This window comes from Apodemus sylvaticus, chromosome 9 (assembly GCF_947179515.1).
Source record: "Apodemus sylvaticus chromosome 9, mApoSyl1.1, whole genome shotgun sequence".
In the NCBI taxonomy this organism is placed as follows: domain Eukaryota; kingdom Metazoa; phylum Chordata; class Mammalia; order Rodentia; family Muridae; genus Apodemus; species Apodemus sylvaticus.
Genome location: NC_067480.1, coordinates 48,244,271 through 48,257,312, shown reverse-complemented (window position 1 = coordinate 48,257,312; position 13,042 = coordinate 48,244,271). Strand labels below are relative to the sequence as shown.

Below are 13,042 nucleotides of genomic sequence, written 5' to 3'. Positions count from 1 at the left end.
CTTCTGAGGTCAACAGGAAAACACTTGTTGCACACCTAGTCTGAAAATCAGGCATGTCTTCTGTAATGACATTACATTGAAAGTTACCATGTGTTGTCTGAGCTCCGGAGAAGCTGGCCCTGGAAGCAGAGCTGTCTGTCATTTAAGATCCAAAGAATTTTGTCTCAATGTATCCTCCAAGGCTCCTTGTCTATGGTTGGGATGCACCCCATCCCACACTTCTGACAGGGAAAGAAATCAAGAAAAACAAAAACAAAACAACCCCCCCCCCCAAACTCCAAAAGGGAAGACATCATGCCCTTGAGAACAGCTGTAAGTTGCAATAATAAAAAGGTGCCCGCAGTGAGAAAGAGAAGCTAGAAGTTCAGCTCTGGGAACTGCCTCTGCTTCCCCTGTGACAACCTGCATATCATAGTCTTTCACATTCTGTCCGTGCTGTGTCAACTCTGCTCCCATAGAACTTTGTTTACTCTGCTGGGAAGAAAGCATCCACTTGCCAAGGAATGCCGAGGACAAAATGCCCCCACCCCAGCTGTGCAGCCTTGTGTGCTCAAGGACATTATGCAACTAGCCCCCATTCTGCCAAGATATTCTGTCTCCTGAGCAAGCCTTGTGATAGTGAGCAATACTCTATTTGTTGTTTCTCTCCCTGCTTTGAGCTCTGATCTGTCCAGAATAAGGCTTCACAGAACATCCATCTGCTAAGGCACTGTTGAGCCGCACAGCCTAGAGACCCCTGGTTCAGTTGAGTCTTGAATTTGACCTCACTTCCTCAGCATCCATTACTGGTGGATCTCCATATTTTCAGTTGGTTTCTGCTGACTGTTGTAAATGTTGGGACCTGGGTAAAATATTAAGGCCTAGGTAGACTGTTAAGGCCTAGGTAACAGTTACCAGGTTAATCTGCCATTCTAAGGAAATTTTCTCATACGTTTCTGCTGTTACTAGGAAACTTTCTAATACCAAGATTGATTGCATATACTGTTATGTTCTGTGCCCTTGTAACACATGATAGATGTCAGTAGAACTGTTTTGTAGTTACCCACAATAAGCTTGGACCTGAACCAACCACCCAACAATACTTTCTGCATCTATGCATAACATTTTATAGCACTTGCCTTTACAAGCTGCCCCTTGGATGGACCCCAAAATAAAAGAGACACCTGCACCAATAGAAGAAACTATTTGGAATAATACTTCCATTTTGAGTGGGGGGTGGAGTAAAGTTTAAGTTCCCAAGGCCTCCCTGGGAACTGACATCCTACTTGACAGAAAGAGACATGCGCTTAGGCAACTGACATCCTGGTCGGCAAGTTAAGACATGAATGTTAGAGAAGTCCCATTCTGGTAGACAAGTTCGGACATGAATGTTAAACAAGGCAAATCACCTGCTATAGATGAACATCCTAACCAGTGGAAACAGTGTAATAAGTGCATAGCAAAGACATGTTCCTAAGGAATGAAATCCCCTATCCCTAAATTCTGATTGATAAAATAGCTTGACACAGATATTTGTAGATTTTTGGGCTTAAAAACACTGCAGGATATTAAGTCGGGGTTAGACAGGTTCAGTTCTCAAATCTGGACTGTGGTCCTGGTTAACCAGGTCTGAAGCGAGTGCTCACTGAACTCTCCCTGTCTGATGGAGATCGGTGATCCATACAGAGTTCATGTGGTTTGTGAGGCGATTTCTGGACCCCAACAGTAAGCACTCATTTTGATAACACCTTCTCTGCCTTCTGCTGTTAGTTCTAGCTGGAGTCCTCACCTGAGGGGGTCAGCCATTCTCCTCTGTGCACATATATTAGGAACCCTAGCTGACTGCCTCAACTTTCCCAAGTGCTTTTTGCTGGCTGGTTGTAAGCCTCCAGGTTAACACTATTACCTTTCTGTTGCTACTTGCCCTTTTACCTAGAAGCCTCGCCTGAGTGGACCCTGTGCTCTACTGAGGACTCTCTATTGAGAACTCAGGCTGGTTGCTTTAAGGGTGCTCTGTCAGTCAGTCAACTTCTGGATATTGGAGTGCACAGTTTCATCATGGTTGCTGTCTGTCTGTCTGTCTGTCTGTCAGTCTGTTGGTCTGTCTATCTCTCACTATTGATTCTTTGACTTGTTACATACATAATAAACTCACTCTTCAAAAACGGTAAGTGTAGCTACCCTGACCGTTCCGTGGACCGTACAGACCCGCTCCATGGCTCACCTGCATGTAAGGAAAAGCAGACAACCTATGATGCAGTCTGGAGGACTCACAGTGGCATCAGAGCATGTCAAAAACTTGAAAATCTTGGAAAACCACTTGCTTCTCTTGAGGCAGGGGGTTCCATGTAAAGGTAGGGTTAACAGATTCCCTACAATTACATAAAAACATCTATGGGTGAGGTGATATCTCAGAGTTGAGCTCAGTTCTCACCTGAACAGAAACCTCTCTGCTATTCCTGGACCTGAGACTTTCTCATACAAAGGGTGGTCACTGCTCTGGAAGCCCCGAGCTCTTGCAAAGTTTTACTATTTTGTTTGTTTGTTTGTTTGTTTGTTTTGTTTGATAGACTTGTTTTGATTTGTTTTGTTTTGTTTTGTTTTTTTGAGACATGTTTTCTCTGTGTAGCCCTGGCTGTCCTAGAACTGGCTCTGTAGACCAGACTGGCCTCGAACTCACAGAGATTCTACTGAGTGCTGGGATAAAGGCACTAGCCACCACTGCCTGGCAATAAATGTAATTTATAAATAAGTAAATAAACAATAAACAGATGCTAAATGGAAGAGGGTGAGCTTCAAAGCTAGAATCTGCTTGCTCCATGAAGGGCTCAGGGATCCAGATTTTGTGGCACAGTTCCAAGGTTTTCTGGAATGCATACCAAAGGGTATGAGAATGTGGCTGGGCTTGAGAGCTGCATCGATACTTCTTGATGCCCATGACGCTGGGAGCAGAAGCACTCAGACCAGCACCAGGAACCAGAGCTTAGGCTTAGGACCTCGGCTTTTAAAGGTGAGAACTACGACATTGAACCAGAAAGGAAGAGCGCTCTGCCCTGTGCATTGTTTCTGAAAGTGCCTGGGTCCATTTGAGGTGTCTCACCATGTGCAGGATATGAATTCCCTCGCACTTGTGCAGATACTGAGAGAGGGACAGGAAAACAGAAGAAGTCCGTCTCAGTCAACAAGCTACATGTATATATTTATGCATGTATGTATATATATGTGTGTGTGTGTATGTGTATGTATATATGTATATATACCAAACTAAACTAAACAAGATTTATATATATATATATATATATATATCACCTACAGTCAGAAGAAAGGAAGACTATAAAAATAGTTGTGAAAAACCTTAAGAAAGGTAGAGGTTGGGATTGAAGGTGAATGGAGGAACCATTGGGAGAACATAGGATCTCTTTCCCCAGGAACTCGAAGTTTCGTACATCAGATGTGTATCTGTAAGGTCCTGAGAGATGGGGGAGGGGATGCTGAACTGAGCACAACACAAATGCTGGCTTCTCCGTTAGAGCTGCCCCCCCCCCCCCCGCCTCCCCCTACCCCCGCGAATAATCGCCGGGCCTCTCATGAAACACCATGTTCAATAGTTATTTTTAATTAAAACATATATTTGTTTAATAAAATTAAATTGTTTTCTCTGCACACAGACACTGCATTTACAGTATATTTAAACAGTGCAAATAGTGCTTGCTCAGCCTTCTGATTCTGGAAAAGGCCCTCCGACAATTGCCTTTCTTCTAGTGGGCACTAGGTGGCGGTCTTCTCTAGAGCACAGCCTTCCTCAGTGGAGGGAGACAAGACTGCTGCTTGAAAAAGTTGACATTTAAGGAATTTTCCACCATTTAATTAATCTGTGTGTCACAAAAGGCTTCCAGATTTCCATCTTAAGGATGGAGGAAGGAAGGAGGAAAGGAAGGAGGGGAAAGGGAGGGAGGCATGGTGCCATCACTGTGACTCAGGGCATAGAAGCCCTTACCACAAGCCTGGTAACCTGAGTTCAAGGAAAAGCCATAAACCATAGCAAAGCCTGCACACAGAATGTGGTCATGACGACATTCGAGAGGAAAGCTAGCTTGTTAAAGTGAGTTCCACTGACAGCTGGTTTAATCGTACTTGGGTTCTGAAGTCTTTGTATTCAAAAAGACTTTCTCCTGATCTGTTAATGTCTTCTTGATTCTCTTACGATTCCATTGGTTAATTAATCAAAAATACAATTTGGATGGCCCATGGTCTACCTACTACTGGTCTTCTCCTGTCACTGAGGCCATCTACTCAGACGCCAGCCAGGCCTTGCCCCTGTAAGGCGTCTGCAGGTCGATAGCTGTTCTGCCTGCAGCTGATGATTAGAACTCACAAAAACGGATCCGGTAAGCCTGTCTTCACCTTGGTAACAAGCCTTGTTTTCCAGGCAGGCTTTATCCATACTAAGTGATGGGGATTGTCTAACGTGGGTGATGTCTTTCATTGCATCTCAGGCACTTCTAAGAAAAAAAAAAAAAAAAAAAAACCAAAACCGTATTCCTAATTGAGTTAGGGATACCCTAAGACCTAACTCCTATATAGGTAAAATAGCACACAAGTCTCTGATTCCTTCTTTAACTCATATTCTCTTTAAATTTTAAAGTTTCTTTTATTTTTTTAAAGATGTACTTTTATTTTGAAAATTTCCTGTGTATGTATGCATGAGAACATATGTGTATGTATGTATGTATGTGTGCATGTGTGTGCACATGTGTGCGCGCGTGCATGTGTGTGTGTGTGTGCGTGTGAAGGATTCTGTTCTATTCACTTTTATCTTTCAGGAAAACACAGTATCTAAGATGAAGATGTGAACCCTCTTGGATACGACTCTGAGCTACAAAACCAGATTTAAGACTGGGGCTCTTTAATTTTACATGCAAAACAATCAGCTACCAGGGAGTGAAGTCTAGGGTCCAAAAATTTTACTAAGTATCCTGAAAGACTGTGATATAGCCCAAATTCAATTCATTATACTTTGATAAAAACTGACCTTGGTGCAAATATTGTATAAGAAGTATTGTATAGCCGGGCAGTGGTGGTGCATGCCTTTAGTCCCAGCACTTGGGAGGCAGAGGCGGGCGGATTTCTGAGTTCAAGGCCAGCCTGGTCTACAGAGTGAGTTCCAGGACAGTCAGGGCTATACAGAGAAACCCTGTCTTGAAAAACCAAAAAAAGAAAAACAGAAAAAAAAAAAAAAGGAAAGAAAAAGGTATACCTTTATATCACAAGTCCAGTGTGCAGGTAGCAGTTACTTTGTGTGTGGCCCCATTACAAAACAATCATCACAAGCAGATCACAAAATCCATATTTGAACTTCATCAGGCCAGGATTAATACCTCACTTTCACAACCTAGGCAACTGAGGCACAGAAATGCTAAGTGACATAATCTACCACTTGAAGCTAGTGACCAGGCAGGACCCCAGTGTTAGCCAGGACCAGGGCATCTTGTGAAACCTCCGCCATTCTGGATGGCCACAGCCCATTTCTGTATCTGCAGTGATTTGTTTTCTAGAACCGTAGTTACATTTTCCTCTAGATTCTTGACTGCACTGCCCTGTGGATCCCCCAGTAATGGCCAGGCGGGTCTGGATTGCCTGATGTTCTTGCACTGACTCGTCAATGGTTGCTCCTAGTTATGGCCCACTGTGGGCCTCCAAGGGAAACTCAACTCCCTCTCTTCCCAACGCTTAAACCACCCCAGGTAACAAGCCCTCAATAGGACCCAACTCTTACAGACACATGCCCCCACTTCTGGTCTCCCCCCAAATCTGTGCTTTGGTTTTAAAGTTGCGCGTCCTCTCGTCTGCTTTTCTGCTCCTACCAACATCATTCCCGACTAGCTTTGCGGCGCCCTTCCATTGAGGGTGAAAGGAACAGAGGACTCTGTTGTTGCATGAAACACACAGGAAATATTTTATTAATGTCCAGATGGAGAAAATGGTAGAGTAAAAATATTTCAATAGAAATCCATGATTCTCCTCAGAGAGCCCACCCTGGCGTTCATGGCTCCCCAGTCGTGGTAGCGCCTGTACTCCCCGGGCCTCAGCAGGTACTGCCGCCCCCGGTAGTTGGGCATCTCGTAGAGGACCCAGTAGCCCTCCATCACGTGGAAAGAGTGGAAGTCACTGAAGTGGAAGCGGTCCTGCAGGTGGGAGCAGTCGTCTGTGATCTCCACCATCTGGCCTCTGTAGTCCTCTCGCTCGTAGATCCTGATCCTGTGAGAACTGGACTGTGTGTGTCCAGGAAACAGCAGACAAGGGGACATCAGAAAACCTGAGCTGAGCTTGCCAAAGCAGCACGCGCTGCCCGGGGGAGGGGCGCTCCCTAGCTTTTCTATGCGGAAGGTGACTAAATTGAAAGAAAGACTACTAATACTAGGATCCCTGTGCACGATTCAGGAGGTTGTTCGCAGTGAGATGTGAGATCATCAGGATCCAACGTTCCTTTGACATAAACCGCGCTCCGTGGAGTAGTCTGGTATTACCACCCACATACTGGCCCTCCTCAGTACCATTTTAAACAACTATTTTTCTGTTTACTTTTTTCAGTTTTTATCCCACCCCCACCCCTCTAGATTCTTGGTGATCTGAGGATCCCTTTAGAAGGTATAAAATTAATTTGGTATTATAGTGAAAATCCAAATGTATCTTTAGCAAAAACCACCATTTTGAATCTTATTGGCATTAGGAGAAAATAGAGGGAGAGAAGTCACAATTGTCGCTTCCGTATGGAGAGGATGGGCCAATTCTGGAAGACGCTCAGCCCAAGTATCTCTCCATCTTTCTTTGTTGCCTCAGGCCCTTTACCACCTCAAAGGTTGCAAAGCAAGGATGTCTCAAGACTGACATTGTCTCTCAGCTCTAATGCATGCTCTGGTATTGGGCAAGGCCAATGATGAATGTTTGAGGTCCTGAAGAGGCCTGTGTGGATCAGGAGCGCAAGCCGTTAGAGCAGTTGCTTCCCTACCTTCCTAATACTGTGACCCTTTAATACAGTTCCTCATGTTGTGCTGACCCCAACCATAAAACAATTTCCTTGCTACTTCAGAACTGTAATGAACTGTATGAATGTTTGCTACTGTTATGAACTGTAATGTAAATGTCTCAGACACGGGAGATCTAATACAGGACCCTAAAGGGGTCGCGGCCCACGGGTTGAGAACCACTGCTGTAGCACAATGCAGGGTCAGGTCGCTTGTCCTGGGCAAACCCTCTTTCTTCAGCTTTTACTGTCCCTGCTCCTTCCCTCTTAGCTCAGGGTTTTTCTTCTTCTATCCTCAAAACCTACTGGAGGGAGGGGTCTCCTAGCAACTGTCTCCAGGCATGACCAGCTACTCTTGAGGCAGTCTCTCACAGGCCAGTGTTCTGCTCTTTGCAAAGGACTCATGTGGGCAGATACATCTGATCCTCAGGACAGCTTGTCACACAGAGAGCAGCCCTAGTGACAAGATGTTCTTTTAAGAGGAAAGGAAAGGCCAGTGCTTTGAGTCTGTAGAAAGGAGGAGAAGGAAGGGGGCGGGGTAGCAAGGTAGAGGAAGAGGAGGAAGAAGAAGAGGAGGAGGAGGGGAGGGGACAGGGCAAGGAGGGAGGGAAGGATGGAGGGAGGGAGGACGAGGCAGCAGCTAATATCTGAGGCAGGTTATTAGACAATCGATGGGATCCAGACTGTTGGGGCTTCCTTTGGGTTACAGTTGATGTCCCAGAAGCTTTAGAATCCTACTTCTCCATCCCTTGGCAGGTATTACCACAACTCAGTTAAACCTGTCAGCTCAGCCCCGGTGATCATGTCTGACGAGAATGAAGTCAAGAAACATGGGTTAACAACCTCAATCCGTCAGGCAGCCTCTGGGTATTCAAGCCATGGCCCAGAGACTCTGAGCTAAACCATGCTCTGGTTTTCCCCAGATAATCAATAGTGAATTTGATTTTAGCAAAGTAAAAGAAAACTACCAGCAGATAACGTTACTTTCGGACAAGTTTTTGAAGGAACCTTGGAGAACTTAGAAAGCCTAGAGGTCCCAGAACCAGAGGAAGGTGGCTGCCACTCCAGGCTTGAGCCGGTCATGGATGTTACTAGGACCACATAACTGACTGCGGGCAGGGGCCTTAGGAAAAGACTCACGTGGGGAATGAGGCGGCAGGAGCGGATGGAGTCACTGAAACCCATCCACTGCTGGTAGTCAGGGTAGTCCCCGCGACGCAGGAAGTACTGGCAGCCTGTGAAGTTGGGCTGCTCATAGAGCATCCAGCAGCCACTGTCCACGCGCACAGAGTTGCAGCGGCTGAAGTAGGGCTGCAGGTTGGAGTGGTCGCTGCTGCACTCATAGTGGCGGCCCTGGAAGCCGCGGTCTTCATAGAAGGTGATCTGGAAGGCAAGACAGGGTTCAGAGGCCTGATGTGGCCTGGACCCCCTAGGGAAGGTCCCTTCCCAGGCCCTGGGTGCCCTGGGCTCACCTTCCCCATGGCTGGTGTTAGTAGGTCGGATGGGATGGTTCTGTTGGGTGAGTGGGGCTGGGAGCAGGGTCTATATAGCAGGAGGTCTGCTGCGTTGGCAGGAACAGCACAAAAGGGGCCCGCGGGGAGACTTTTTTCCCTCTTTTCTATATAATGACTGTGGGGGAGGTGTGGGTTATTGTATGTTTTCTCTTAGACTCTCCAGAGCTTTCGAATGGATGACGAATCACTGACCTGGTTAAAAGGGTCACTTGATGCCTCTCCAGCCTTTAAATTAAGCTGATTTGGGAAAAAATGATGTAGAGCAGAGATGCTTAACTCGTTAGGATTTGTAATGAAATGTTTTCGCTACCTTTTACAGTTTTGAAACAATGCCATAGACTAACAATGCAATATAGTTAACAGTCCTGAAAATGTGGAAGGTGGGGGCGACAGGGGCGAATGTGCCGTCTCCACAGGACGATGAGAGTCCAACCGGCTTCTCTGTCCTGTACCCCGGAGACAGAGGCAGGCGGGGATTAGAGGGCAGAGACAGGCAGGGGAAGGTCTGTATGAGTTCAAGGCCAGGTCAGTCTGGTCTACAAAAATGAGTTCCAGGAAAGGCAGGGCTGTTGCTCAGAGAAATCTTGAAAAAAAAAAAAACAACAACAAAAAGAGCTTTCTTATAAGTTTTGTGCTGATCAGCTAGGAACCGGAGAACTAATGGGACTAAGGAAATGCTAAAATTAGGCACCTCAGTTCTGTTGGGGGGGGGGGCAGTGTGAGACCACACCCATCTGCTTGAGCCGCCTCCCCCATGCCTGGCTCAGCGCAGGCAGGAGACATAGTCTTGGGGTTCACAGTCCGTTTTACACTGCTAAGTTTCTATTTGCATTGACTTTGCAGTAAAACATCAGTTTGTTGGAGCTGCCAGATAAATGCACAGTAACAACCTGTAAGGAGGACATTTGGAATCACACAACCTTGTAAAGACGCTGCCTTCATCACCTGGGGGGCAAACCTGATTGTCCTGTAGTGAGTGCACTGGCTAAAGGGACTGGGCCCTCTCCTCCTGTTCCCAAGACTCCCAACAGCAACAGGTACCTCTCTCACTCTCTTTAAAGCAAGGCCTCTCAATCTTGGCACAAGGTTGACGTTCTGGCTGAAACATCCTGATGTATAGGACTGTCCAGAGACATGTGACAGACTTCTTAGCGTCCTATCTCTAACAGCGGGAATCAGCTGACCCACTCAGCTAATGTGATGGCTAAGATGACACCTCCAGGTGCCACTGGAAAACAGTACCTCCTTCCCCTTGGCCTTGAGAACTACCTCTGGGGAAGCTGCTCTCATTCCTAAACAGGAACTCTTTCGACCTGAGTGGCATACTCAAAATTGTTTTCCCTCAGCAAATTTAGCTTGACTGAGTCATAAACCTGGTCACATCTTTGTCTTTTAAAAATTATTAATTTGGGATGTATAAATAAGTAGGAGAAACAAAGACAAAGTCTTGCACCCAAACAAGGCACTATTGATGTATATTTTTATTATTTATTTAATTTATATTTTTAAAAAGATTTATTTTATGTGTATGAGCATTTTGCCTGCATGCATTTAAATGCATCACATGCATCCACAATGCTTGCAGTAGTCAGAAAATGGAGGTTGTATCCCCTGAGACTGGAGTCACAAATAGCTCTGAGTCATTGTGCACGTACTGGGAATTGAGTCCTCAGAAAGAACAGCCAGGGTTCTTAACAGCTGGCTATTTCTCTAGCCCTTGTTGATTTTGTTTGTTTGTTTGTTTGTTTGTTTGTTTGTTTTTCTAACTGCTGGATATTTCTCAAGCCCTTGTTGATATATTTTGTTTTTGTTTTTGTTTTTTTGAGAGAGGGTTTCTCTGTGTAGCCCTGGCTGACCTGGAACTCATTATGTAGACTAGGACGACCTCAAACTCGAGATCCACCTGCCTCTCTCTGCCTCCCAAGTGCTGGGATTAAAGGTTTGTGCCACCACCAGCTGGTTGTTGATGTATATTTTTTTTAAAAGTTCAATCCTTATTCCTTTGATTTAATAAGTACATCTCTAAAATCTGTCTGAAGGAAATAGTTTAAGGTACATACAAAAAAGTGATAGCTTATCTAAAAATATATATATAAAAGAAATGTCTAAAATAGTATGTTAATTAAGTAAATTATGAAACATCTGTTTGATGAGTTGCTCTGTGACCATCAAAATTATCTCTAAAATTTCTGAGAATTGATTTAAGGATATGGAGAATGTTTACCATGTGTTAAGGAGGAGAAAGTATATTGCACATAAAACTGAAAAACACTTCTGAAGATAAAGACGTTATAACCATGTAGAAGGAGGTGTGTGTGTGTGGATCAGAATATTTGATATCATTAAGATGTCATGATTACCCTAAGTAATATACAGAGTCAAGGCAACTCTGACAAAACCCCAACAATCTTATATCCAGAAGCATAAAAATGTCCCCCGAGACTCAACTAGCTTCTCAAAGGAGCCAAACAGCCAAAACAAACTCAGAAAAGAACACATTTGGAGGGCTCATATTTCCCGATTACATTACAGAGCTATGGTAATAAAAACAGTGTGGTGCCACTGTAAACTCAGACATGTAGACCAATGGAATAAAGTCGGGAATCCTGAAGATAAAGGGGGGTAGTGGTGACTCATATGTGTTTTCAAAATGGCTTTAACAAGAATATTAAAGTCACTCAGCAGAGAAAATACATTAAACAAAATTGAAGAAGCCAGAAAAGAAAGAACAGGTCTGCTATGATTTCATTTATTTGACCGGAAATAAAATAAATGATGTTTGTCAGGTACGGGGGTGTGGGTGATGGGAAGATGCTGTTTAAAGGGGGGAGAAATGCAGTCTAGAATGATGGACATTTCTACCAGCACACAGTTGCGGTGTCAAACATTGTGAATGGGTCAGATATACTTCAAATCACATGAACCAAAATGTCACTCATGCTTACACAACACCTACTTCCATAGGAAATGAACTAAAAGTAGCTTATTGTTTATTTTAAAAGTTTTCCTTATGTATCAACATTTTGGGTGATGGAAATATTTTACTCCAAAATCAAAACAGAATGGCAGATGCTTCATTTGAAAACTGCTGTTACTGGGGACTGGAGAGAGTGCTTTTTGTGCTACTGTGAGGATCTGTGTTCAGACCCAGTACCTATGTAATTATCTGGGCATGGCAACCCAGTGCTGTGTGCAGGAGGAGACAGGACTGCTGGGGCTGACTGGCAGCCTTGCTGCAAACACAAGCATTACAGGTTCAGGGGAGGAGCCTGTCTCAAAGGCAGCGGGTGATGGAGGAGGATATTGGAGGCCCTCCTCTGGCCTCTATACGTACCCTGTCACACACGTGCCGTGCGCACATACCACACTCTCACGCACAATCAACTATATTAGAATTTTGTTGTATTTCACACCCATGTTTATCATGGAACTATTATTATAGCTCAGGTATGGAATCAGCCTAGTGCCCATTACTGGGCAAATGGCTAGGAAAGTCCAGTATGAAGTTTTACTCAGCCATAAAGAAGAATGACACTATGTCACAGGCAAGGACATGGATAGAATTTGAAATCCTCAAGGTAAGTGAAATCAGTCAGACTCAGAAAGACAAGTGTTGTATATTTTTTCTTATATGCAGAATCTAGATTTTTAAAACAATGTACAAGCACAGGGAACTGTTTGGATAGGACTTTTCAGGATGGGAGCTTAGCTGCAGAAAGGGTAGAAAGAATGTGTGTGAGTGTGATCTAAAGACGTCACAAGCATGCATGAAGATGTCATAGCGAAGCCAACTACTTTATACAATACAAATACGAATATACAGTGCAATAACAAAATCGCTGTTTCATTTCAGCAATGTTGAGGTAACAATTATATCATAAATATCATCTTGAAGTTTTTAAATGTTTGTTACAACTATGTCAAACACCTTCCAGATGATGATTTATTTCCTAAGTATTCTCTGAAAGATGTTCATGTGTTTATTATGAAAGCACCATAGTTTACCATTTCTATGCTACAGAAGACAGTCATCTCTCATTCTTTCTTCTTTCTTTCTTTCTTTCTTTCTTTCTTTCTTTCTTTCTTTCTTTCTTTCTTTCTTTCTTTCTTTATTGCGATGACTCCCCAAATAAACAGTCTGCATGTAACATTTTCTATTTTCTGAGCCTGTTTCTTAAGCATCCTTGGTGTAAGACTCACTGGATCTGAAGTTAGTTCACATTGTTTTCTCCTGCTGTAATTTGTCATCATTTTGTTTTTGGGACACTGCCTTGTTATATCACCCTGACTTCCCTCCAGTTTCAGCCTCCTTCAGGCTGACAGTGCACCTGTGACTGACTTCTCTGCTGCTCTTAGACCCTCTTTTTTAATTATTCATTTTATGTGTATCTGTGTCTGAACATATGTATATACAGCATACGTGCTTAGTGACAGCAGAGGTCAGAAAGGAGCATTGGATCTTCTTGGAACTGGAGTTACAGAGAGTGGTGAACCACCATGTGGGTGCTGGGATCTGAACCCAGGT

At 44.2% G+C, this 13,042-nt stretch overlaps 1 protein-coding gene across 1 annotated transcript; it reads right to left on the bottom strand.

Moving 5' to 3' along the window:
* Positions 1-5,978: 5,978 nt before the first annotated feature.
* On the bottom strand, positions 5,979-8,484 carry LOC127692484 (gamma-crystallin E). Its single transcript, XM_052192869.1, has 3 exons — positions 8,476-8,484; positions 8,144-8,386; positions 5,979-6,251 (listed from the first exon to the last, which is right to left on the bottom strand). Exons 1-3 carry the CDS (start codon positions 8,482-8,484, stop codon positions 5,979-5,981), a joined length of 525 nt encoding a protein of 174 aa, XP_052048829.1.
* Between the last annotated feature and the right edge of the window lie 4,558 nt (positions 8,485-13,042).

Bases quoted from the DNA above. Each gene is read 5' to 3' on its own strand.
- LOC127692484 (XM_052192869.1), bottom strand. The intron at 6,252-8,143 runs GTGAGTCTTTTC...GGACACACACAG, and splicing joins CCTGCCGCCTCATTCCCCAC to TCCAGTTCTCACAGGATCAG.